General features: G+C 45.2%; 1 protein-coding gene across 1 annotated transcript in view; it reads left to right on the top strand.

Moving 5' to 3' along the window:
• The window catches only part of LOC308174199 (girdin-like), a gene marked incomplete at both ends in the record, with an annotated part of 79,067 nt that overhangs the window by 20,810 nt on the left and 30,757 nt on the right, over positions 1–27,500 (top strand). Inside the window, 6 exons of the mRNA XM_080549281.1 lie at positions 11,575–11,644; positions 15,872–15,930; positions 18,052–18,135; positions 18,610–18,750; positions 20,612–20,781; positions 27,109–27,190. Coding sequence (XP_080405407.1) covers positions 11,575–11,644; positions 15,872–15,930; positions 18,052–18,135; positions 18,610–18,750; positions 20,612–20,781; positions 27,109–27,190 — 606 coding nt within the window. The remainder of the gene's footprint in view (positions 1–11,574; positions 11,645–15,871; positions 15,931–18,051; positions 18,136–18,609; positions 18,751–20,611; positions 20,782–27,108; positions 27,191–27,500) is intronic.

The following is a 27,500-nucleotide window of genomic DNA, read 5'->3' on the forward strand; positions in this document are numbered from 1 at the left end:
GTGATCTCTCTGGTGCACTCTGTCACTGTCAGGCCCAACACTGTATCAGTTTCCTCTCTGTCACCTGACCTGAGAGAGAAGTGATTGAACAGCAGTTCATTAACAGACTAGCAGACTTTCTCTATCTGACTGAAACACGAGCCAGTCAGTCTCAAAGAACAATGAACTCTGGGTGGTGGGTAACTGGAGGAGCGCTGCGGGGGGAGAGGGTGTGAAGAGACGGAGTCAGAGCAGAACTCTCTCTCTCTCGGTCCCTTTGGATGGTCCTCTCTCCCTATCTCTCTCTCTCTCTCTCTCTCTCTCTCTCTCTCTCTCTCTCTCTCTCTCCCTATCTCTCTCTCTCTCTCTCTCTCTCTCTCTCTCTGTGCGCATGCGTGTGTTTGAGCGAGGCGAGTGAGCGAGCGGTTTTGACTGAGCGGTTTGCGTGAGTTAAAACTTTCTGAAAGTTATTTCTATCTTTCTATCTGTGTGTCTATTATATGTACGTTTTGTTTGTCGTTTGTTTAGTGTTGTTAGTTGAGGTTTGGTGGGTGTTGGAGCGCGTAGCAGCCACCAGTTCTGCTGGTCGGCATGCCACCTGCTACCATGGGCTTTGAACGCCTGACGCGGAGACACGCGATAAAGCTTTCTCCGGGACCAAACTGCACCGTGGAAGAGTGTGGTTTGGCCGTCGGAGCTGTTGTAGGGCATGATAGTGTGAGATCTGCATCGCGGATGAACAACGCAGTTGTAATTTTTTTGGACTGTGTTGATAAAGTGAATTTGATGGTGGTGGAGGGAGTGGTTGTCCAGGACACCTTTATCCCTGTGTTTCCTTTAGTAAGTCCAGCACAAAGGATAACAATATCTAATGTTCCTCCTTTTGTGAGAAATGAGGTCCTGGAGAGGGAACTGGCTAGGCACGGTCAGTTAGTGTCCCAGGTGAAGATGATTTCACTGGGTTGTAAATCCCCTCTGTTAAAGCATGTGGTATCTTTCAGAAGACAGGTTTTCATGATTTTGAAAAATGGAAGTGATCTTAAGTTATCAATGAAGTTTAGAGTGGATGACTTCGATTATATTATTTACATCACTTCAGATACAATGAAATGCTTTGGGTGTGGGATGGAAGGCCACATGATTAGGTCCTGTCCTAATAAAAGGCCTGGGTCCACTGAGCAAACACCGCCGTCAACCGGGGCAGGCCCAAGTAGCTCAAACACCAACAAGAGTCGAGAGAGTACCTCTGGGAAGAAAGAGACAGGAGAAGGGTTGGTGGAGAAGACAGGACAGGCTCAGAAGGTGCAGGAGGAGGGGATAGACCTGGTGGAGAAGACAGGACAGGCTCAGAAGGTGCAGGAGGAGGGGATAGACCTGGTGGAGGAGACAGAACAAGGTCAGAAGGGGCAGGAGGAGAGGAGAGGCCTAGGCCTGGTGGAGGAGACAGGGGGGGGTGAGCAGGAGGAGGGGATAGACCTGGTAGAGGGGGCAGAACAGGGTGAGCAGGTGCAGGAGAAAAGGGGAGGTTTGGTAGTGGAGGCAGGAAAAACGGGAAAGGGGAAGAGGAAGCTGAAGGCTGTTGAGAAGGCCACTGTGATCGACGAGGAGGGTGAAGAAGTGGGAGCGCAGAAGACAGGGGTCGGAAGTGAAGAAAGAATCAGACTGGGCAAACGGGCTGGTCTAGCTACTGGAGAAGTAGAGGATAACGCAAATGAGGAGGAAATGGAACTTAATGCTGATGGTATCAAAGCTACACAAAAAAGGAAAACTGAGGTCAGTCAATCTGACTCCAGAGCAAAAAAGTGCCAACCAGAGCGGGAGGCAGTCATTGACAGTGAGGACTCTGACGTAGGGGATGATGTGGAGTCTCTGCCTCCCACTCAGCCTCAGGCTGACAGGAGGGATGGGTATTCTTTAAGTAGAATAAAAGGTTTTCTACAGGATACGAAAGGCACAAGGGCAGTTAAGGTGGAAACTTTTTTTCCTGACATTAAGTTATTTGTTGAGTCCGCTAAATGGCTAATGAAACGCAATGACATGAACGATGAAGGTTTCTCTGAGCAGGAGATATATCGGTTAAAGAAAATTGTCCAAAAGGCAAGAACAAAAATCTCCAATGAGGGTTAAGTTATCTGGTCTCTTTTTGATATTTTATGTCCTGCAGGTTGGATATTTTATCATGGCAGAATTCAAAATAGGTACTCTAAATCTAAATGGGGCAAGGGATGATGCAAAGAGGGCATCTCTCTATAAATTAATGGAATTAAAGGGTATTGATGTGATGCTTATCCAAGAGACACACAGCACTGAGGACAACACAGTGGCCTGGAAAAGAGAATGGAAGGGGGAAATAGTTTTAAGCCACAACACCAGTAATAGTGGTGGAGTGGGGATTTTATTTTCCAGTAATTTTTTACCACAGTCATGTGAGATTGAGGAGGTGGTAAAGGGACGTCTTTTAAAAGTAAGAGTTTTATATGAGAAGGTGAAAATGGTATTTATTGTTGTTTATGCCCCAAATGTTGGTTTGGAAAGAGTGTGTTTTTTAGACTCTTTGGCTGATGTCATTAAGGGGTGTGATAATGAAGAATTTGTATTTCTGGGAGGGGATTTTAACTGTACTGTAAACCCCGTTTTAGATAGGAATCACCAAGAGCCTCACTCTGCATCTCGTAGTCGTCTCTCTAGGGTAATTGAGACGTATGAACTGTGTGATGTGTGGAGGCGGATGCATCAAAAGAAAAAGCAATACACTTGGGTTCATACTAGGGATGATGTTTTATCAATGGCCAGACTTGATCGGTTTTATTGTTTTAAACACCATTTTAGTGTTTTTAAAAGTTGTTATATAACTCCTGTTGGTTTTACTGATCATTCTCTTGTGTACTGCTCTGTTTTTATCAAGTGTGTGAAACCACAAAGTGCTTATTGGCATTTTAATACGTCTCTTTTAACTGATACAAATTTTAGGAACGCTCTTACCTATTTATGGAAGGTTCATAAGCAGACAGAGGACAGTTTTACCTCAATACAGCAGTGGTGGGATGTGGGGAAGTGTAAGATTAAGCAGTTTTGCCAACAGTACACTCAAAATGTTACTAGAGACATAGCCAGATCTATGAAGGCTCTAGAGATTGATGTGGAGGAGCTTCAAGAGCTCGCAGAATCCACAGGAGATCGGGGCCATATTGGGGCTCTCAAAGCTAAAAAGTCTGCTCTGGCTGACCTGTTAGGTATCTCAGCACAGGGTGCTCTGGTGAGGTCACGTTTTAGAAACATTTCGGAGATGGATGCATCTTCCCGTTTCTTTTTTGGTCTGGAGCACAAGAATGGTCAGAAGAGGCTCATCCACAGCATGCGCTCAGACACAGGTCATATACTGTCTGAGTCCACTGACATCAGGAGGCATGCTGTTGGATTTTATAGTAGCCTCTTCCAGTCTGAACTTGGAGAGGAGCAGGAGGTATCGCATGACTTTTATGAAGGTCTACCAAAAGTAGAAAAAGAGTCCAGCGCAGAGCTGGAGGCGGATGTGTCTCTTGATGAGCTCCATACTGCCCTGCAGAGCATGGAAAATGGGAAAGCTCCAGGTATAGATGGGTTGCCTGTGGAGTTTTATAAGAGAATGTGGTCAGTGATGGGGGAGGATCTCCTGATGGTACTCAAAGATAGTCTCACTGGAGGACAGCTGCCGCTGAGCTGCAGGAGGGCAGTAATTACGCTGTTGCCAAAGAAGGGAGACTTAATGGAGATTAAGAACTGGAGGCCTGTCTCACTTCTGTGTACCGAGTATAAGCTCCTCTCCAAGGTGTTAGCTACCAGGCTGAGAGAGGTAATGGGGAAGGTGATCCACCGTGACCAGACCTATTGTGTGCCTAACAGGTTGATCAGTGACAATGTTTTTTTGATTCGGGATTTTCTGGACATCTCTAGTGCTTTGGGGTTGGAAACTGGTCTTATTTCCATAGACCAGGAGAAGGCTTTTGACAGGGTTGAACATCAGTACTTGTGGAAAACTCTGGAGGCTTTTGGTTTCGGCCCAGGTCTCATAGCCAAGATCAAGGCCATGTACAGTAACATTGAGAGTGTGCTAAAGATTAATGGTGGTTTGAGTGCTCCTTTTAAAATTCAGAGGGGTATTAGGCAGGGGTGTTCTTTGTCGGGAATGCTGTATTCCCTGGCATTTGAACCCCTGCTACACAGACTCAGGGCAAGCCTCTCTGGTGTAAGTGTCCCTGGATGCATCGCACCTTTTAAGCTATCAGCATATGCAGACGATTTGGTTATTTTTATAAGTAAACAGGAGGATATCAATGTGTTAGTTGAAAATGTGGGACGTTTTGCTTTGATTTCATCGGCTAAGGTCAATTGGGGGAAGAGCGAAGCACTCATGGTAGGTAACTTGAGTAGTAGACTCATGTTACCAGGGGGCCTGCATTGGAAGAAGGGAGGGTTTAAATATTTGGGTGTGTTTTTAGGGGATGAGACTTTCAAATGTAAAAACTGGGAGAACGTACTAGAAATAGCTCAAGGTCGTTTAAAGAAATGGAAATGGATTGCACCAAACATGTCGTATAGGGGTCGTGTTTTGGTAATCAACAATCTAGTGACTTCCACACTGTGGCACCGCCTGATGTGTGTCGACCCCCCAGTAGACCTTCTCCCTAAACTTCAAGCTTGTTTTTTAGATTTTTTTTTGGGACAAGCTGCACTGGGTGCCCCAGAGTGTTTTGTACCTGCCCAAGGAGGAGGGTGGGCAGGGTCTTGTGCACCTGTGCAGTAGGGGTGCAACTTTCCGACTCCAGTTCATTCAGAGACTTTTCTATGGGCCAAAAGACTTGGTGTGGAGGCCGGTGGCTTGTGCAATACTACAACGGCTTGGAGGACTGGGACTGTCGAATTCTCTGTTTTTAATGGATTTTAGCGGTGCTCGTTTAAATGTTCTACCTGTTTTTTATCGTGTGCTTTTTAAAACATGGAGTTTGTTCAAGAAAGGACCACTGGATTACTCAAAGTCGTTGTTCTGGTTGTTGAAAGAGCCAGTTGTACTGGGAGCGCGTTTGGATGTAGCTGGTGGGCCGGGACTGACACTCTCCGAACAGCTCTGCAGGTCAAAGGTCACCACTTTGGGACATGTTGTGAATCTGACAGGGGCAAACATGGACAATGCTGCTGCCCTGGCTTCGCGTTTGGAGGTGAAATCCATCAGGATGGTCAACATGATGCTGGGAAAATGGAGGCAGGGGCTCAGTGAGATAGAACGTCGCATGTTGACAGAGTACAAAAACGGGTCTCTTCATCCTAGTGATGAGGATCTTTTTCCTACAGTTAAGCTGCAGCCTGATTTTAAAAACTGCACAGGGCCTCTTTTAGCAATAGGAGATGTTTCTGGTGTGTTTCTTGATGTGGTTAAAGGTAAATGTATGTACAGACTGTTGGTCAAGGTTCTCCACAAAGAGAAGCTCAACGGGAGAGGTGATACTCCCTGGAGAGCACACTTTGGTCTCAGCGATGAGGTGAAACCAGAGTGGCGAGCACTGTACAAACCACCATTATTCAAAAGAATTGGCGATCTGCAGTGGAGGGTTTTACATGGCATAGTGGCTATTAATGCTTTTATTTCCATACTGAACCCTGATGTCTCACATGACTGTCCTTTTTGTGCGCAACGGGAGACAGTGTTTCACTGTTTTCTAGACTGTCCCAGGCTGTTGCCTTTGTTAGGGTTATTAAAGAGACTTTTCCAGTCTGGTAAAGAGGTGTTCTCAAAAGAGAGGTACATTTTGGGTTTTAAATACAGCAAAAAAGAAAAAAACAAGTGCCATCTGTTTAATTTCATTTTAGGGAGAGCAAAGATGGCTGTGTATATCAGTAGGAGAAACAAAGTAAAACAGGACTCGGATCATGACGCCGTATGTCTTTTTAAAAAGATGATCAAGGCCAGACTGGGCATAGATTTTAACTATTACAGAGCTATGAACAATTTGGATCAGTTCGCCATTATATGGGCACATGAGGGAGTGTTGTGCTCTGTAATGGCGGATGAGCTGGCATTGGCAACTGAGCTGACTTGACTTTTTGTTTTGTTGTGTGTTTAAAAATTGTGTATCAAGTCGTTTGTAGTTTTCCTTGACAGGAAGACGAGTGATATGTACAGTTAATTGTGTAATGTTTTCTGCTGTAATGTCGGAATAATTGATAAATAAAGTGTCGTTAAAATTCAAAATTCTCTCTCTCTCTCCCCCTCTCTCTCTCTCTCTCTCTCTCTCTCTCTCTCTCTCTCTCTTTCTCTTTCTCTCTCTTTCTCTCTCTCTCTCTCCCTATCTCTCTCTTTCTCTTTCTCAATTAAACTCAAAGGGCTTTATTAGCATGGGAAACAACAGAGTACATTGCCAAAGCAAGTGAGATTACAAATAAACATACAAATGTAACAGTAAACTTGCACAAGAGTTTCAAAAGAATAGTACCTAAACATACATTAGCTTAAAACAATGTAAGCATTTTGGCATTTAAAATGTTAGATTATTGACAATGTACAATGTTTTTTTTCAATATGCAAATAGTTCCTGATAAATCCTATAGGAAAAATAGATAAATAGGGTTGTACAGTTGGGGTAATAAGTATTCAACACTCTGTTTAGGAACAGATACCGTAGTATTCCAGTGTGCTTTGTTTTTGGTCGATTCTTTATCATTCTTTCCAATGGAAATGTCTCTCTCTCTCTCTCTCTCTCCCTCAAATATCCCAGAATATCATTTTCTATATCATATTTTATCTTGTTAGAGAGTATCGTCTCTGTCGGTTATTTGAACTAGTCAAATATGAGAGGGAGGAATCGCAAAGCAGAACACAAAAGGCAGATATATCTATAACCTGGATATCTCTGAATACTGAGTGTGTGTTTTGGGCTGTTTCCCTGCCACCAGCGAGGCTGCCTGTCACTCAGTCAGTCTGAGAGGAAGGTTTTCCATTTCAAAGGGAAGTGCCTCCCTGCCTCCCTGCAATGAGCTGCTACCAGATCAACATGACTTCCTCAGCTTAGAATGAGAAGGTTCTATCTCCGTTTAGAATGATCAGGTTCTATCTCCGTTTAGAATGAGAAGGTTCTATCTCCGTTTAGAATGATAAGGTTCTATCTCCATTTAGAATGATAAGGTTCTATCTCCGTTTAGAATGATAAGGTTCTATCTCCGTTTAGAATGATAAGGTTCTATCTCTGTTTAGAATGATAAGGTTCTATCTCCGTTTAGAATGAGAAGGTTCTATCTCCGTTTAGAATGAGAAGGTTCTATCTCCGTTTAGAATTATAAGGTTCTATCTCCGTTTAGAATGATAAGGTTCTATCTCCGTTTAGAATGATAAGGTTCTATCTCCGTTTAGGGCAGTTCAGAGATATTGAGCATCAAAGTTTTGACATTCCATTATGTTTTGTGAGATGGAACCTTTGTATTTTATGAATTACTAACTCAAAAATGTCAACATTTAAAAAAATAACACCACACAGGCATTAATAATTATTAAGATTATGTAAAAAACTCAATTTTGACAAAAATTGAGATAGAACCTTATAATTCTAACATCACGACTTCCTCAGCGTGGCTCCCGCTCCTTCAGTCTCCTCCATGTTTAATGCATGAAGGATGGTCTGTGACTGTAAGCCCCCCCGTTAGCATGGGGCTAATCCCCATGCCATATTATACCACACACTCCCCTGTACCAGTCCCTTTAATATGCTAGCCGTGATTTAGCCTGGTTAGCATGGGGCTTATCTAAATGGCATTTTTCTACCACACAGTATCTTTTAATATGCCAGTAATATGTTTTAGCATGGCCGCGTTCATCCTCTCCATGTTGAAGCAATTATACTGTTTTTCTTTGGGTTATTCAAGCATACATGATGTCCTCATTCTCTAGTTTGTCATTGGTCAATCTGTACATGCCTCCCCGCAGACACACGCATGTACTACTCACACACACACACACACACACACACACACACACACAGTGCCTAGCATGCAGCCGCCTGCCTCGCGCCTCTACAGAGGATTTAGAGAGGATGAAATTCACATTCTCCTGATCTAAACAGACACGGGTTCACCAGAGAGTCTGTGGTTTGGACCATGTCAGTGATTTCACCAGAGAGTCTGTGGTAGGGACCATGTCAGTGATTTGGGTGAGCAGGTGAAGGGAGTAATAATCACTCACTCAGGCTTCTGTCGTTGGGCTTGAAAGGGCTGCTGGGTGCTTACACAGCAAACACATGTGACTGCTGAGGTGTGTGTGTGTGTGTGTGTGTGTCAGTGTGTGTGTGTGTGTGTGTGTGTGTGTGTGTGTGTCAGGGAGGGAGAGCCAGCACCAAGAGAAGGGACAGGTGTGTGTCAGCGGGAGGGGTGTGTGTGTGTGTGTGTGTGTTCCTCTGTGAGTTGGGAACGACCCGGACACACAGCTGCTGTCTAACCCAGCAGCTCTCCTCAGGCCACAAGGCCCTGCCCTCCTCCTCACTGTGCTGATGATGACAATCCATAGGCAGAGACTTGTGGTGGGATCACATACGGATGGAACCGCTAACTGAAGGGATATTGTATATCTTCCTGACAGTGGGTTTAACCCTAAAACTACACTGAGCCCACCCGTCTTAACCCTACATAAACCCTTCATAACGCTGTAATAATGTAGCCCTACTACACACCCACCCCTTATTAACACTGTAATAACACAACCACACACCCCCACCCTTCCACCGACACCGTAGCAGTGAGGTGCAGCAGCTAGTCTGTCTCTGTTATCTTGACTGACACATAAAACCATGGCAACAGTGTTAAATTCCCCTTTGTGTAACCCATGGAAACGGATGACCTTGACTCTCCCTGCCCTGCCCTGCCCTCCCCCCATCCCTACCCTCAGTCTTAGGACCCCAGTTATGGTGTCACAGCCAGTCGTGTAGTCTAGTTTTTTCTAGTGGGTATACTGTGATTTTCCCCTCCCAGCCTCATATCGTTCATTTCGGAACGCCATAAAAATAAATCTGCGCTCTCTGTCTAACGTTATATATATATATATATATATATATATATATATATAAATATATATATATATATATAACATTACATGTTATAAGGCTGATCTGTGCATGATAGTGCTGCATTTTGACATATTTCATGTCGCATCTCCCCCCGTTGATGGTATATGACGCTATAGTCAGTCCCAATGGTCCAAAATTCAAGTGCTTCGCAACACAGACGGGGTGAATTTTATGAATGAAAGTGAAAGTTCTGTCACAAAACGCCGTTACGTATCCTCACACATTTTTAAGTGGGTATATGGAAATCCTTGGCCTTTCCTAGTGGGTATACGGCGTAGTCCTGCGTATCACCTAGACTACACCACTGGTCACAGCTACCACGCTGGTCCAGCTAGTCTGCTGTAGCTGTGTGTCGACACTAGACAGCATGTCTGAAGGCGGGAGCATGTCTGTGACGTATTCCATACATCTCTGGTTTCCCTCATACGTGTATGAGGGTACGTAGGTCTGCTGTGGTAAATCTCTCCTGGCAGACAGACAGACAGACAGACAGACAGACAGTCAGAGCCAGATGTGAGCAGTCGACATCTGGGTTGCCCCTGTGTCAGTCTGGAGACTAGTGGGTAGATGTGCTGTAATACCAACTAGCATTCTCCACATTTCTGTCGAATGAAGTCAATCAAAAAACATAAACTGACAGTGTTGCGTTTCCATAAGGAGGCATAATCGAGAGCCTCTCACCATCTGGGCACTAAAAGCTTATAAGCTTGCTTTTACATGACATCAGCAAAAAAAAGACCCATCTAAAATTCAAAGGAGGGTTCCGTGAGTTCAGACTCGAGTTAGCCTATGAAATATTGAAGGTGATGTCCCTTACGCTTGAAAACCCACTCTTTTCTATTTCAGCAGACACCCAGTGAAGACAGCTTATGTTACAAAATCCACTCGTTCAGTACTTGTACAATGTTTTTGACAGGCTGTAGCCGAAATACAGATAGATTTTCAAATGTAATTGATTTAAATTAGTTGGTCCTGATATGTTTGCGTGTTTGCACTCTACAGAACAGTGTGACGATAGGGGATACCGATGTGTGTGTGTGTTACGTTAGACACAGACGCAGCTAGTCTGTCAGATGGTAGTAGGACTAGTGAGCTGCACAGATGACGTGGCCCCCCCACCTCCCCCCCACCTCCACATTGTGTAATGGTAGAGAGGCTGGAATGGTTCCTTCAGGCGTGGAGTTGTTGGCTTGTAGCCTGACGGGCTTCAATTACTCTTCGCACACAGTAAGCAAGGTCATTATCAAAGGCCTGGGGTTGGTTATGCTCCAAATAGGCTTGTACAAATAGGATTATACACACACACAGACACACACACACACACACACACACACACACACACACACACACACACACACAGGTCCTGGGGCACTGGGTCACACACAACTGCCCACCACTCCCACTGACATCAGTAACACCTCTTCACTAGTGAATCGAAATGGCTTTAGCTTTGTCACGACGGCTTGTGTGTGTGTGTGTGTGTGTGTGTGTGTGTGTGCGCGCGTGTGTGTGTGACTGTGTGCGCGTGCATGCGTGTCAGAAAGTCAATCAGTCAGCCCTACACGATTGTGTGTCAGTAGTGTAGCGATAGTTGTGGCCGGGGAGATAAGCTGCTTTACTTGTCTAGTCAGCGACGGGTAAAGGGTTCTGCAGCGTGTGTCTCCTCTTAGTAGTCTGTGTGCCCGTCCACCCAGAAACACAAACACACTGCTTTCATGACAGACAGAGGTGTCACCTTTATAAATAACGGGTATTTCAGATATTCAAAACTGTTCCCTTAATATCACCTTACTGCCAAGAGCACTGTCAGCACATGGACACAGGAAGGGTGGTGACATCATGTCTGCGCTTAGTAGTACGTGTGTCCGTCCAGTCCACCCAGAAACACAAACACACTGCTTTCATGACAGACAGAGGTGTCACCTTTAGAAATAAACAGAAGAGATATTATCTTATGTTACATTAATATTACATTATGATATTCAAACTGTTCACTTAATATCACCTTACCGCCAAGAGCACCCGTCAGCACACGGACACAGCAAGGGTGGTGACATCATCAAACAGTGCCACCCGAGACCTGTGCTTTTGTCAATAATTATTGTCGGTCCCATTGATCCTACTGTTTATATGACAGCCTGGAGGAGGAGGGGGATTTGAGACCCATTTCCACACGAGCGAGAAGACAATGAAGAACACTCTCACTGTCTTTCTCTGTCTGTCAGTCCCTCTGGGGGTGTCTCTCTGTCTTCATTGTTTACATTGTAGCCCTGAAACGTCACTCCTAGCTAGCGATCACATTTGATTTGATGAAAAACATGTTTTGGGTTCATGACTGAAGCATCGAGCATCTTACTGAATGAAGCATCGTTTGAGGTATCTCAATTGTGATTATTTATTTTCCCCTACTGTATATGAATATAATACTGGGGAAAATAGGAGTATATATGTGTATGTATAAATATGTCCCAGAGTGTTGTGATAACAGTGTATTGTGCGTTTGTTCCCTCAGGAGAGCCTACAGCAGCTGGTGATGATGCCTCTCCCCAATGTGTTGGTGCTGGGCAGGAACCCTCTCAGTGGTAGGTCCTGTCTCCTGTCCCTTACACACACACACACACACACACACACACACACACACACACACACACACACACACACACACACACACACACACACTCTCTCTCTCTGTCTCTCTAAGACAGTTGTTATTAGTTCTTCCTTAAAACATGGATTCACGACAGGCAGCATTCCTTTGTGTGACCTTTGACCCCCGGGGCTGTGCAGAGTGCAGAGCTCAGCGCTATGGTCGGTATCTGAGCCATCTGAGAGTGATTGTCCATGTGTTCTTTATTATACAGCCATTAGAGCACCGTGGGGGGAGGGGGGGGCATTATCAACCTTGTGGGAAGCTGCCCTGGGCTCTGATCAACCCACCCTGTACAGCACACACACACACACACACACACACACACACACACACAAAGACACAGACAAAGACACACACACACACACACACACAGACAAAGACACACACACACACACACACACACACGCACACACTGCTCCTCTCAGTTCTCTCTCTCTGCTCTAGACAGTTGCAGTAATGTTCTAATCCAGACACCATTCTGCAGACCCCTGTCTGTGTCTCTATAGTGAGATGACAGTCAAGCCTGGGCTCCCCAGAACAGGCCTGGGGGTCTGGTTCCTGTCGCAGCAGGGGAGGCTGAGAGAGGCAGAAACCAGAGGACGGCTTGTCGTAACGCACGGAGCGGAATTAGGAATGGTATCAAACACCTGAACGTTCCAATGTGTCCCATCCTCCGACCTCTGCCTCCACCAGCCTCCCCCGATCTGACAGAAGTTTGTACTGCTTGGCTGACATTCTAACGTCGCTGTCTCTGAGGCTACATAGTGGATTGAAAAGGTCCTGGAAGAGTGGCCCTTTCTCAGGAGGAACAGTACCAGCTGTAGGAGACAACTGTTGTTCAGTGACAGGTGCCATGTTGTAGCCGGGGTGGCACTAGCACTGTGTGTGGTTGTTGGAAGGTGGTTGTGAGACGGTTGTATGAAGGTTGTGGGAAGGTTGTGGGAAGGTTGTGGGAAGGTTGTGGGAAGGTTGTGGGAAGGTTGTGGGAAGGGTCAGACAACCTGAAGCTTCTAGAAGGTTAGCATACCTGAGTGGTGGTGAGTGTTCAGTGAGGGTTTCGCTGACTCACTCTGGTCTGTTCTCCCAATAGGGGATACGGTACGAGTACAGTACGTAAGCTAGCTAGGGTTAGGGTTAGGTACGAGTACAGTATGTAAGCTGGTTAGGTACGAGTACAGTACGTAAGCTGGTTAGGGTTAGGTACGAGTACAGTACGTAAGCTGGTTAGGGTTAGGTACGAGTACAGTACGTAAGCTGGTTAGGGTTAGGTACGAGTACAGTACGTAAGCTGGTTAGGGTTAGGTACGAGTACAGTACGTAAGCTAGCTACTTGTCAGAGAGCCCTCAGGTGACTAAGCCCTCAGCATACAGACTGAATGACAATGATCACGTTCACACAGAAAGTCACTAAGAGGAGTCCCACATTATGTGACTGTTACTCAGAGGCCTTGGGTCCAAGAGAGGACCCCTGCCCCCCCGACCGACATACACACATGCATGGAAGCACACACACACACACACACACACACACACACACACACATATTGGTTCCTGTGAACAATGGCGGAGCAGGAAGGGGTGCAGCTCTGAGGGGTTACTCACTGTCTGTGTGACCCTGCGTTTCCTGTCAGGATGGAGGGAGAGAAGAAGGGAGGGGAAGGGAGGGAGGAGGGTGTGGAGTGACGGAGGGAGGGAAGGAAGGAAGGAAGAAGGGAGTATAGCAGAGGAGGGCAGAGCTCTATCATAACAACGCTTATGGAGACGACCCTGCTGCTGCTGCTGCCTCTTCAGCTGGGGGGGAAATGTCTGTCTATTTTAAACCTCCTCTCTTCCTCTTTCCGTCTTTCTCTCACTCACTCGCTCCATCCTTCGCCCCCTCTCTCTCTCTGTCTCTCTTTCTGTCTCTTTCTGTCTCTTCTCTGATCTTTCTTTCTCTCTCTTGCTCTCTCTCTCTCCCTCCATCTCTCTCTCCCTCCATCTCTCTCTCTCTCCTCAGATATGTCTGTCAGCGTCATTAAATTATTCATCCATCCAGCCTGCCTGCTTCTTATCATTAGAGCTCATGAAGATTTGCTGTTCTAAATCACTGTGCAGGCTTCTCTGTGTAGGCTTTAGTGTGTGTGTGTGTGTGTGTGTGTGTGTGTGTGTGTGTGTGTGTGTGTGCGTGTGCGCGTATGTGTGCGTGTGCGTGTGCGGTGCACGTGTAAAGCCTTACCCCATTCACTGATAAGAAATAGCAATTTCAAGGCATTTGTTCCAGTTGAGCTTTTCCACAGTACAACCTAGAAGACGGTCTTCTATGTTCCTCTGAGATTGTTAGTCTCCTTTGTTGTTCAACCTATCTTGACTAAACGACGGGACACCCTAAACTGCTGTGGTGATTCATCATCCCTCTCTCTTCTGCCCACATACAAGATCCTCATTATAGGCCCGTTCTGAAGCTACTCCCCGTTCTCTTAAATGTGAGTCGGTCCAAAGCTTGTTTATTAACTCGACACCAGAGAAATGCTTGAAGCATGACCTTTCTCAGTAACATATTAGCACTCTTGTCTTCGATCCATGAAGAATGTAAATGATGCAGTTGGTACAGTGTTAGATAGTGTTGTATTAGCATTCCTTCTAGGTACCCTACCTAATCAATATGTCAATAATTAATCATATAGGAAAATCTATGGCAGTTTAACTTAACCCCTATAGAGGATGTTTGTACCAGGCATCTTGTCATTAGAACAGCGTGGCGTCTTTTCCCAGTGTAGCCAAGTTTGCGTCTGTTTTAGACGATAGGAGGTCATAAAAGGAGACCACGCCGACGGTTATTTTTCTAACAGTGTAAAATAAATGTACTCTAAATCTGGGCCCCAACATCCTGTTAGCTTAGCTGACGACCACATTTAGCTTCTCTGAGGACATCCTCTGTGTCGATGTTTCAGGATTCCCGTCCAGACAAATAAAGGATAGACCCCGTCTACAAAAAGAAATCTGTAGGATTTGTGAGCAATTGATGTACAACTAACCAGTTGCTATAGATTTGCTTTTACAATAAAGGAACAACTCCTATTTTGCTATCTATATGTTGACAATAGGCCTATATGACTGACAATAGGCCTATCAGCTTACTAAGTGATATAATTGCATTTATACAATCGATTGACCTATTACCAATAACATCAAATGGCCCTTAGTAGCATTTCGATGATGACGGACGTACACTGTTCAGTACACTGTTCTAGGAACTCACTCCTCATTGGCTTTCCTTTTGTTTTATGGATATCTGTGATGAGAGAACATGTATGTTATACCTGCTGTCAGGGTTTTTTAGTTGTGCAGTGTGGTAGTTTTTTTCTGTAGTCGTAAGCCTGTTGTTGGTAATCTGTATTTATGGCCCAGTGCTTGCTCTCTCTACCCCTGGGCTGGAGAGCTGGCTTATCACACACACACACACACACACACACACACACACATGCACACACACACACACACACACACACACACACACACACACACACACACACACGCACACACACCCAAACCACCCAAACAGACAGACAGACACCCACCGACACACACACACACACACACACACACACACACACACACACCACCTGGCTCATTATTACTGCAGACCACAAGCCTTCAGATTACCTCAGCCATGTTGATCGTACCCAACAGCTGTTTTAGCTGCTCATCATCACATCACAATACGCTCCGGGCGTTCGACTGTAAATGGGACAGGAGCTAGTCAGGTTACATCTGGTCTGATTCAGGAAAAACACTTGAAAGTCTCTTGTTTAGGAACATCATATGATTTGAAGCATTAGACTATATTCAATTCGATTGAATCCTCTTTTCTCATATCAGCTTGATCGTCAGCAGGAGTTGTTCTCTTTCGACAGTTTAAGAGCAGTGTTACTTATGTTACTACATAAGCGTTTGGTCCTGATTATGGATCAGATGTTGTGAGTGATACTGTGCAGAAGTGCCTCGGTCAATAACAACTGATCCCAAATAAAATGTCTCGAGTTGTTATTGATTTATCGAGAATTTACAGAGAGAACTAAAGTTAACGCATTGTTTTGTTCTCCTTTCAAAATGTATATTTTGTTACCTACATACAGCGTCTGGTAGTATACCACTAACTGCTGCTGTTGTGTGTCTGCAGAGCAAGGCCTGGAGGAGATGAAGAAGCTACTGCTGCTGGTACTCGGCTGTGCTGTACAGGTACGTCTAACAATAACAGACTGTTTTAACATGGCTAGATAACTGCAATACTACAGGTAAATCTAACAATAACAGACTGTTTTAACATGGCTAGATAAGTGAAATAGGCATCACAAACTGGCTCAATGGCAATACAGCCAAGGTGAGGAGAAAGACACGTCCCTTTAGTATTTGTTATCCCTTTAATCGTTTTTAACATTTCCTTGAAACAGTTTTGCTACCAATACCATACATATCAATTGCTGTTTCATGATGATAAATACTTACTTCACTACAGCTATTATGAGTAGCTCTTAGTCACTCACTAGTGTTTTGAACATCAGTAGCTAACCTTTTGAACAGCTCCATGACTAGCATGAGCACAGCAAAAGTTAGATGAGTAACCCGTCCTCAGGTCAGTTTTCTCCATTGCCGTTAACATTAGTAGCCTCTTCAATAACTCTATTGTTCAGACTTAAGTAAACATTATAGTTATATGAACTCGAATGTGAAGCTGGCATAAGCATTCTTACATTATTACTTTTTTGAAGTGGACCATCGTTCAGACTTGCATGAACATGTCCTGCTCTAGTTGATGAGTAACCCTGTCTCAGTTTAGCATCGTTAACCATTCTTACTCAGGCTATACTGTAGCTCACCGTTAACAAGCATTGACGCATTTCAACTGCTCCATTGTCTGAACTGGCCTAAAAACACAGACAGGTATGAATCACTCTTACTCAGGTTAGAATTAGCCTTTTAGCTCGAGATAGCATTAGCTCACTGTTTTATTTTATTTTTGGGGGGGGAAACCTAGAATTGAGGTATGGACGTAGATATCATTACATTGCATTACATTATTGTCGTCTAGCATAGGCCTTCATCCAAAGCGACCCACCCAAAACCCCACCAAACAAGTACCCTGGAGTCAGATAATTTACCAAGCAAGAATCCTTAGGGGAAACCTTGCAGTAAGGAAGATGACAGGGCAGGTCCAATATATTTTAAGTAGGGGTCCCAAGTTTGGTAGAAACTCACTCATTAGCTCACTGTTAAGTCTGGTGAGTATTGTAGCACTGTCCCTCAGAGTGGTGGTGCGGCTGCCATAGAGACAGGTGGTGACCTGTTCTGGCTGCCGTCCAGAGGGGGGCCAGCAGAGCAGGGTCAGGGAGAGGCCACAGAGGGTCTCAGGGTCAGGGGGGGTCTGAGTTAAGATGGGTCTGTCTGTCTGTCTGTCTGTCTCCTCTACTCCATGGGAGGCCCAGGGTTTGTTACGTATATACTGGCACTGAGGTGTCACTCATATATACACACTTTCCCATAGCCTTGTCCACAGCCACCAATGTTGCACTGCCCTTCTCTTTCCCACTCAATTACCTCCATGTCATATTCAACCAGAGGCCCCACTGTTTTCACAAGTACTAACACAAATCTAGGCAATTTGTTTCAAATCTCAACAATTTATGCCTGGGAATGATATGTTGATTTGATTGAAAATGTTGGACTATCGAACTGAAGATGTCCATTGTGCTGTAATGCACGCTTCCGAAGCAGCTCTTGCGTGTCGGCTTTCATAGGATCTCCGGCTCCGCTCTGGCCAACGTGATGAAGTGAAGACTGTTCTGAACACACGTTACCACAGACCATGATGATACCTATACACACATTCCTGCCCAGCCCTCCTCCAGCCCAGCCAATCAGAGCTCAGCTTATTGTTTGGGAAGCTGCAGAGCTGACCTCCTGAAGACCCCCTCAACATTCCAGCCTGTCTGTCTGTCTGTGTAAACTCCTGTCTGTCTGTCTGTCTGTCTGTGTAACCTCCTGTCTGTCTGTCTGTCTGTCTGTGTAACCTCCTGTCTGTCTGTCTGTCTGTCTGTGTAACCTCCTGTCTGTCTGTAATCTATGTGTCTGTCTATTCTGTGTAACCTCCTGTCTGTCTGTCTGTCTGTGTAACCTCCTGTATGTCTGTCTGTCTGTCTGTCTGTCTGTCTGTCTGTGTAACCTCCTGTCTGTCTGTAATCTATTTGTCTGTCTATTCTGTGTAACCTCCTGTCTGTCTGTCTGTCTGTGTATCTGTCTATCTATTTGTCTGCCAACTCCTGTGTAACCCCAGTCTCCCTCTCTCTCTGTCTCTGTTTGCAGTGCGAGAAGAAAGAAGAGTACATCGAGAGGATCCAGACTCTGGACTTTGATACTAAAGCTGCCATCGCCTCCCACATCCAAGAGGTAGGACACAGAGACGTGTATCCTCTGAGGACTGCCAGTTCAAACACTAAACCTTGGCTGGGACTCTTGTATGTTTCTCCCCCCCCCCCCATTTTTGGTGCAGGGATACTAGACTATTTAAGGTCATTTTTGTAAGAAACTTCTAGGGGTTTTTCATCAGTGAAATACATGAAATAGTTCAGGTGGAAATATACCAGCTGCAGATGTTAGATAAGTGTTCCCATCCCTTCTGAACAAGACACATCTGGACGTCTGTGTGTGTGTGGACCCCTACTTTATTTTGGCTGGTATCTGCACTGCGTCGGCAGATAGAGAGCTACTTTGTAATTGTTTGTTTTAAAGGTTATTTTAACGTGGTTGGTTTTATGCTGATTTGACGTGGTTAGTTGTCGATTCAGAAGGTGGCCTGCTGTGTACTCGGGCAGGCGGCAGTGTGTGAGGGTGACGTGACGTGGTTTGTTGTTTGTTTTGAAGGTGACCCACAACCAGGAGAACGTGGTAGACCTCCAGTGGCTGGAGTCAGGAGAGCTGCCCCCTGAGGACCTGGACGGCTTCTCCAGGAACATGGCCTTCCACCTCAAACGCCTGGTGGACGAGAGGGACGAACAGCTGGAGGTACGGGAGGGGACTGGAGAGGGTTTCAGGAAGGGATTCGGTTGTTAAGTAGTGACGTGTTTCCAGGTCCAAAGTTGGCTGAGGCGCTGTCTTCGAAATGCCTCAGTAATAATAATAATTCATTATATTTATATAGCGCCAAATATGGGAAAAACAGGAAAGTGCTGTGTCCCTTGTTGTATGGATAGATCCGAGTCTAAAAAAACGATTGAACTGTCATTCTACCGCTGTACACTGGTACTCTGGTGCGGGGAATTTCTGGTTTGGACCCGGAAATTGCTAAATGTCACGTTTGACGTCAGACTTAACAACCGAATACTAGTGGAGCAGTGGAGGGGGGGGGGAGAAATCGTGAGCTCATTGTAAATGCGTCCTCGGATTTCTACCTCCACCAGCCTCCCCTGTAGTGGAGGTAGTGGACTGTACCTGTAGAACTGTACCAGTGGAGGTACTGGAGGACTGGAGGGGATCATTAAAACAACAATACTGCACTAGTGTCCCAAGAGAGAAGTGTTTACTGTGCCTGTTTCCTGAGCCCTCGAGAGTATGTAAAATGTTGACTTAATGAAGGAAGGTGGAAAAACTGTAAACTGTCTATATAATGTGTATACGGTGTGGTTGTCTGCGTGTGTATGTTTGTGTGTGTATTATGGTGTGGTTGTCTGCGTGTGTGTGTGTGCGTGCGTGTGTGTCTGTGTCTGTGTACGTGCGTGTATCTGTGTGTGTGTGTGTGTGTGTGTGTACGTGTGTGTGTGTGTGCGCGCTTGCGTGCATGTGCGTGTGTGCGTGTGTGTGTGTGCCTGTGTGTGTATGTGTAACCCAGAGGAGGCTGATTAAGGACAGCCCACCCATACAGATGCCCAAGCTTGTTCTGTGTGTGTGTGTGTGTGGGGGGGATGGGGGGGGGGGGGGGGGGGGGTGTAATAATGGGGGGGGGGGGGGGGGTATAATGGTCTCCAGATCACCAGTGGAGGAGGCCAGACGCTCTTCATTAAAAGCTCATTTCCTCACACGGGCACATGGGTCTGAATGGAGGAGGGGGTGGGGGGGCATGAACACTGGGTGAGCCAGGGTGACGTATCTTTAATATCCTCTTCCTCTCTCACAGTCCCTTTAAACCCGTTCATAAACGCCTGTTCATCGATCTCTTCCATTTCATATCCAAACCCAGCCTTGATTTCACCTCTGTGAGTGAGTGCGTGGATTGCCCAATACCTGAGCCTTGATAATAGCCCCAAAACACTATTATATGCCTTATACATAACATAACTCACTAGATAGTGAGGTCTCTCCCTCTCCATCTCCAAACCTAGCCCCAATTTCACCCCCAGCGAGTGGCATGCTATGTCCCCTATAGTTCAGCCGTAACTCCGCTAGGCCAATCAGCATGGGGCTGTTCATTGTGTTGGTGGTTCTGATCAGGGCAGGGCGCACATTTGATCTGTTCCACCACCAGCACACCTGATTCAACTAATCAAGTACAAAGCAATTATGGTTTGTACTTGATTAGTTGAATCAGGTGTGCTGGTGGTGGAACAGATCAAATATTATGTGGTGCGGCTGGGGCGCCCCGAGGAGAGGGTTGAGAAACACTGCTCTAGAGTCATGTGTTTTGTGTTGGGGGTAGTGGTGGTCTAGTGGATAGTGATCAAGTTCAAGTCCCGCCTGAAACACCACCACTCGTGTGCCCTTGAGTAAGGCACTTTAGCCCTCAGTTACTCCCAAGTCGCTTTGGATTAAAAGCGTCTGTTAAATGGCAAATTCTATTTAGATGCTGTTCTGTGCAAATCTCACAGTTCTGTCGTAGCTTACCAGACCAGAGTGGAGTTGACCCAGTTGTTGTTGTGTTCTGTCCTACCAGACTATAGTGGAGCTGACCCAGGAGAGGGACTGTGGGCAGTACACCCCCCCGGCCCCGTGCGCCCAGTCCCCCAACGACTCGCCCAGCATGCGGCGTACAGAGAGCCGCCAGCACCTGTCAGTGGAGCTGGCCGACGCCAAGGCTAAGATCAGACGCTTCAGGCAGGAACTGTGAGTATACTGGACTCTCATTGGCTTGTTTACTAGTAATGGAAGTACACCACTGGCTTATCGCTAGTATAGCGCTTGAGGTGTAGTTACCTAGTGATAACCACGGGATGGTGTTTTCCGAATAGTTTTTTTTGCTGTGATGACTTTTTTCGTGTTTCAGTAAACTCTCTAGTATGCCTGTGGTGTCGTTACTAACATATTTATCGGTCGTTGTTGTTCGACGACTGCAAAATCATTGAACGCCAGTTGGCCAGCCACAACAAAATGCTAGCTAGCAGTGGTGTTTACTGTGTAACAGGTAGACAATTAGCATTTTGAGGCTGCACTGTCCTTTAATGATTTTGCAGTTGTTGCACAATGACCGATAAATATGCTAGTAAGGACACTACGTTTCTTGAAGAAGAAAAATCACAATCACAGTGTAAATCTGAGGTAGACAAAAATAGTCTATTTACTCACTTTACTTTTATTTATTTGTATAGCACTTATCAAGACAGCAGTCACAAAGTGCTTCACAGTACATTTGGTAGTATTACAGCATAACACAGCGAGTAAAACGCCAACAAATAAAATATAATTCATAAAATGTAAACAAGCACTTCACAAAAGCAATGAAACAAATTATCAAATGATCAAAATCAATACAGATATCAGAAGTAAAAAGAGAAAACAATTTATAAAAAGGTTCCATCTCACAAAACATAGTGGAATGTAGAAAACTTTGACGCTCAATATCTCTGAACTGCCCTAAACGGAGATGGAACCTTATCATTCTAAGCTCACGAATTAACATTGAAGCAGATGAGAAGACCTCTTGGTTGTCTCCTCTGAGGGGCCTGTTTATTAACCTAGTCATCTCTGTGAATATCGATGACCCTTCTAAGAACTGTCCGAACCCTGGTGACCCCCCTCTTAGTGTTGGGTGCTCATGGGAACATGTGAACATACCATTAACCTCCCCTCGAGAGAACCAAACATTCTATTGGCCGCCCGCACACAGATGTGTAAACATCCCATTGGTTAAATGATTTGAGATATATAGTACCATATATAGTATTATCACCCTCAGTCTGCTGTCTCATGACTGTCTGACCACGCTAAGTACAGTAGCTACTGTGTGTCATTAGGAGATGACAACCATGACTCAGCTCTCTGTCAGAGGAGAGTTCTATAGTACGTCTGTAAGCCTCGGGACTGGCGACATTTTTATAAAAATTCCCCTGTTTAGAGCCTCTTTGTCTATGAATTATTCAGTTTCATAAAAGGTTCTCCTGTTTAGAGCCTACGGAACACAACTCTAGTCACAGCTACTGAAGGTCCACTGACCAGTCCGCCAAAAGTCCTGAGAACAGCTGAAACAGTCAAACAGGATACTGAAAACGGAAGAACAACTTTTACATGTCAGGGGGGTGGGGGGGGGTATTGTTAAAGGAGAATACATTTCCTCTTAACCTCCTCCCACTAGCACACACTCATATCTACACTGTACTGATGGGATGGAGCCAGGGCTCTCTCAGCATTGTTGTTCGCATGAATAATAGAGCTTCCTCTAAAGAGACCATTAACCTTACAGAGACACAAAGAGCCGGCGGTCAGTTTTATCAAAGGGAGGGGTCATTATTATGAGAAGTGCCTCTGCTTCTGGGGGGGGGGGGGGGGTTTATGATGCATAACTGCTGAGTGGATCTGTGGAACTCATGATCACTTCCTGGTAGCATGTAAGTGGTTTGTTGTCCTGCTGTGAAACGGTTTGGTAATTTGATATCAATTATTTGACTTATGCATTTAGTAATACATAATGGATCTCTTATTGATCAGTTAGTTGGCCCTGTCTAAGACCATGTTAAATCAATAATGGGATTTGGCCTGGTTGGAATGTTCCTTCTAATGCTTGCTTGTATCCTATCCTCTGAGATCTCAAGGAGTGCTCTGGGGCGTAGGGGTGTAGGTAGGGTTAGGGGGGGGGGGGGGGGGTTGGAACTCTGAAATTGTCTCTGTCATGCAGTCATCCATGTAGGTCTGATCCTGGGTCAGATGTCTGTCTGGGGCTCTGGCCTCCTTCCCATCTGATGAGAACAGGCATGATGATACATGATCTAGATTGTTCTTTCTAGAGTGTCTGACTAGAGTTGAACTTATAGAGTTCAACTCGCCGTCTCCCGTCAACAGCATGAAACCGACACGTCATGAATTCAGCTTGTATCTCATATGTATTTCTGTTGTACTGTACCATGTGACGATTATCTGCTAGAATATTCCATGGAAACACTGCTTTATGTTGAAGTTTACAAAGCAGGAATACAAAGCATTACACAAACAGAAGTCATGGATTATGACATGTCCCCCTAGTTGCCCCCAAGAAGACCAAACCTCCACTGTTCTCATGCTAGCTGTGGCTGACTGGGATGAGGGCCAGGAATGTTTCCTTGTCAATCATGTGGTCATAGGAAAAAACCCTGGCCCTGAGGACCTAACCTCTATGCGTAGCTTCTGTAGTTAGCTATCAGCTATAGTGTGTATGGATATGTTCAGGGATCTCTCTGGCCTTGTCACATGGTAAGGAAAAAGTCCTGGCCCTTACTATACCTCAATGTGTATGTCAGACTGTTTGTAAGGTTTACTTGCACCAATAGGTAGACCGTAATAATAATAATAATAATAATAATAATAATAACTTCAAATGTATATAGCGCCTTTCACAGACCCAAGGTCGCTTTACAAGGGAATGGGACAAACAGAACAGAGCCAGAGAGACAAACACACAAAACAAGAAACAGTGAAACAGCTACTAAAGGTTGAACGCGATGGTGAACAGGTGGGTTTTAAGGGCAGTTTTGAATATGTCCAGGGTTAGAGAGACGCGGATATCCTTGGGTAGAGAGTTCCAGAGGGTGGTGGAGGCTGCCACACTGAAGGCTCTGTACCCAAAGGCCCGGAGTTTGGCGCTGGGTTGGATGAGGAGGCCCCTGTGTTAGAAGACCTCAGAGTTCTGGATGGGGTGTAGTGGTGGAGGAGATGGGAGAGGTACTGGGGGGGCCAGGCCGTGGAGGGATTTGTAGGTGAGCAGGAGGAGTTTGAATGCGATGCAGTGTTTCACATTCAAACCCCACCGTGTGTAGAGACGGCACCTTAAGCCCTGTCCGGACGGCATATAAATTACCTGAGGACCTCGGTAATATTTGTTTTACCCTAGGACCCCAGTGATTTTAATGACCGATCCGGATGGAATAAAAAATCTCCATGCATGTTTGCGTTTCGCGTGCAAGTTGCCATTTAACATCACAGAAGCTGTTCCCGCCGGATATTTTGTCAGACCCACAACACAACGCACGTGTAGCAACAACAAGTCATTTGATTGGACAAGAGGCATTCCATGACTGCTGATCAGATTTCCAGAGCGAATTTACGAACGCAGCCGACACCACTCGCAGACTCGTTTTTTTCATAACACGAAACTTTACGTTTTAAAGTACCCACTCGATATAATAAACAGCAGTTTAACGATCACGAAATACTCATAATTTGTAAATACTTTCGTTTTGGGATGTGTTCGCGTTTGGGGCTGTGTGAGCATCTAATTATGTGTAGTTATGTGTTTCTAGCATGTCGATGTTCTATCAGAATGTTTTGATGTTATTAAAATTAAGAAGATGAATGGCTGAAATGGCGCAAAGCGGGGAAAAACAGATACGAGATCTAAAGTCTCGAACGATTATATTTCAAAACAAACTTTCATTCATTCATTCATTCATTCAAGGACCTTCGCCGGTACAGGGGTGTGGAAAACGAAGGTTTCTGCCGAATGCTGCTAACACTGGAACCACGTTATGAAATATCAGTTAACAGATATTGGGATGTATCGTTGATGAATTTTCTCTTACAATGTATAGATTATCGGGGGGTAATATTGTACGGTTATCAATACGTCAGTTACCTTGCGATTCCCACCCCTAACTTCATCCCTGTGTGTTGTCAGACACCGTGATTTATAGAGTGCTAGATCCAGACCATACAAACTGCACAGTTTACAAGCTAATGTTAGGTAAATTCGCTAGAACTGGTTCAGAAGAAGAAATCAGTCCATCGTCACTTACATCGTCGTCGTCGATTAACCTTTTAGGTGGTTTGGTTATCCGATAGTGGAGATTCAAGGGAGTTAATAATGTCATCCACATCCATTGTTTGCACAGAGCTACCCCGTTCAAAACGGTAAATTCTAGTATTAATATCGCGCAAAATCATGCAATGCGTACCAATTACTGACATGTCAATCCGGACGGTAATAAAATTACCTGAGGACCTCAGGGTTTGCTGAAACACAGTAGGTAATTCCAGCCGGAATAATTACTGGGGTCCCCGGAGTAAATCACTGACATGGTCGGTCCGGACGGGATAAAAATTACCGAATTACCCCAGGTAAAACATATATTACCGAGGTCCTCAGGTAATTTATATGCCGTCCGGACAGGGCTTTAGTGTGACTCAGAACTACTAGAGGCTGTAGTCTATCACTCATCTCCTCACAGCTGTTAGACTGTGATGACTACCAGGATGTCATCTCCTGTCTTTGTCCTGGTCTGTACTGAACACTGAGGGAAACAGTGAAAGCTGTTGAGAGGTTGTTTTGCTGTTGCAGGAGACGTTGAATGTCTGATGACAGGTAGTGTGTGAGTGTGTGTGCCACTGTGTGGTGTGTGTTTACTGTTGTTTACCCACTACTATAGCATAGAGAACACCCAACTGCAGAACGCTAGCTCTAGCTTTTTCCATTCCATGTCTGCGGCTCCAGCCGTGTGGGATTGAAACACGTGTGTCGCGGTAACACTGCAACACGGGTGTGTACACCACCAGGCTTTTAGCACAAAGCAGGCAGAGTCACTGGAGAACAGTCATCTGGCATGCCCTCAGATGATCGGTGGACCAGAGAGAGAACGAGCGCTCCGCAGACGAATTCAGATGTTCTACTGTCTTCTTCTTCTGTCTTCAAAGGGAACATGGTCTCCCCCACGGCGAGCCTCTGCATGCTTCTCACACACACACACACACACACACACACACACACACACACACACACAAGGACACACACACAGACAGGCAGATATGATGTGGGACTACTACAGCACAGACTACGATGGAGGAACAGAGTGTTTGTGGCCGATATATTTGCGGCTCAGCCTGAGTTGAGTAGAGGTGTCAAGTCAGACACAGTACAGACACAGTACAGACACAGTACAGACACAGTACAGACACAGTACAGACGGTGGGGGCGCAGGAGTCGATCGGCTAGTTAGAGAAAGAAAAGGAGCGAGCTAATTTAACTAGATGTTATCTCACTAGACGGTATAACAAACAGGACAAGGAACTTATGGCAGTGCTACAGGGGAAAACCAAAGCTAGTTTTTCTACAGTTGGGAGATATTTGCATGTGTGACTTCTGCCTTGGGGGTCATGGGGTCGTTCTGAGGGTGTTCTGTCCTCCAAAGGAAAGCAGCCTTGGAGCTGTGTGGTGGTGGAGGTTTGGATGAACACAGGGAGCGCTTGTTTTTTGTTTTTCTCACCACAACATCAATCATTGGGCTCCCTGATGGACACCTAAATACATGGCTCTTTTTATAGAATGGAAACTAGGTTAAGGCCCGGTCTAATATGATTGAAAAGACACAGTACGTTGGTTAACCTTTTTTTCGTTGTCTTAGTGCTTGTACTCAATGACAATAAAGTTGAGTCTAATCTAATCTACATTTTGGTTTGTTTACTTATAATGTGTATCTATGATGCAGATATGATATTCCTATTCTAATGCTGTTATATTGTAGACTAATTTTGTCAGACATAAGTGGATTATCTTTCTGTTCTGACCTGAGTACTGTGAATAGACAGCCTGACTCTGATATCTAATATGATTTAATTTAACTTGCATACAATGTTAACAATGTCCCCTGACAGAGTTAGTTCATGTTAACCTAGGCAAACTTGAAATCCCCAATGGCAAATTTAGTAACAACAAACAATCACGTGGAACAGTTAAAGCGTCTTGGAAATGTGAGTCTGCGGCTGTTTTAACACTACAACAGACGTGCCTATTTTACCGACTAGTAGAGCCGCCTTTGGGGTCAAATTGACCCCCTTTTTAGAATGTACATCTGCTAAGTGATTTTGAAAATGTAAGGATACTGGGTGGTAGAACCCACATATCTAGGAAAAGTCATGAAAGGAGGGTCCTGAAATGTTTTTTACTCACAGGGGTCACTGTGACCCCTCACGGCTCTTCTAGTGTTAAGTGTGTACATATATGTTTACATATCTGTTTCTCTCTCTCTTCCTCAGGGAGGAGAAGAGTGAGCAGCTTCTGGACTGCAGACAGGAGCTGGAGAACATGGAGACGGAGCTCAGGAGGATCCAACATGAGGTACAGTATCAACCAAACCAAACCAATACAGCACAGAGTAACAGATCAGACCAAACCAATACCGCACAGAGCAACAGATCAGACCAAACCAATACCACACAGAGCAACAGATCAGACCAAACCAATACCACACAGAGCAACAGATCAGACCAAACCAATACCACACAGAGCAACAGATCAGACCAAACCAATTCATAGCTTTCATGTGACGTCACAGCATAGTGGAAACGCCCACCTGACGGGCAAAAGGCACTTTTTGCGGGCAAAACCCACGGGCAAAACCCACTTTTTGCGGGTTAGTAACTTTGAT

The sequence above is a fragment of the Nansenia antarctica genome (assembly GCF_963989245.1).
Source record: "Nansenia antarctica genome assembly, chromosome: 19".
NCBI lineage: Eukaryota > Metazoa > Chordata > Actinopteri > Argentiniformes > Microstomatidae > Nansenia > Nansenia antarctica.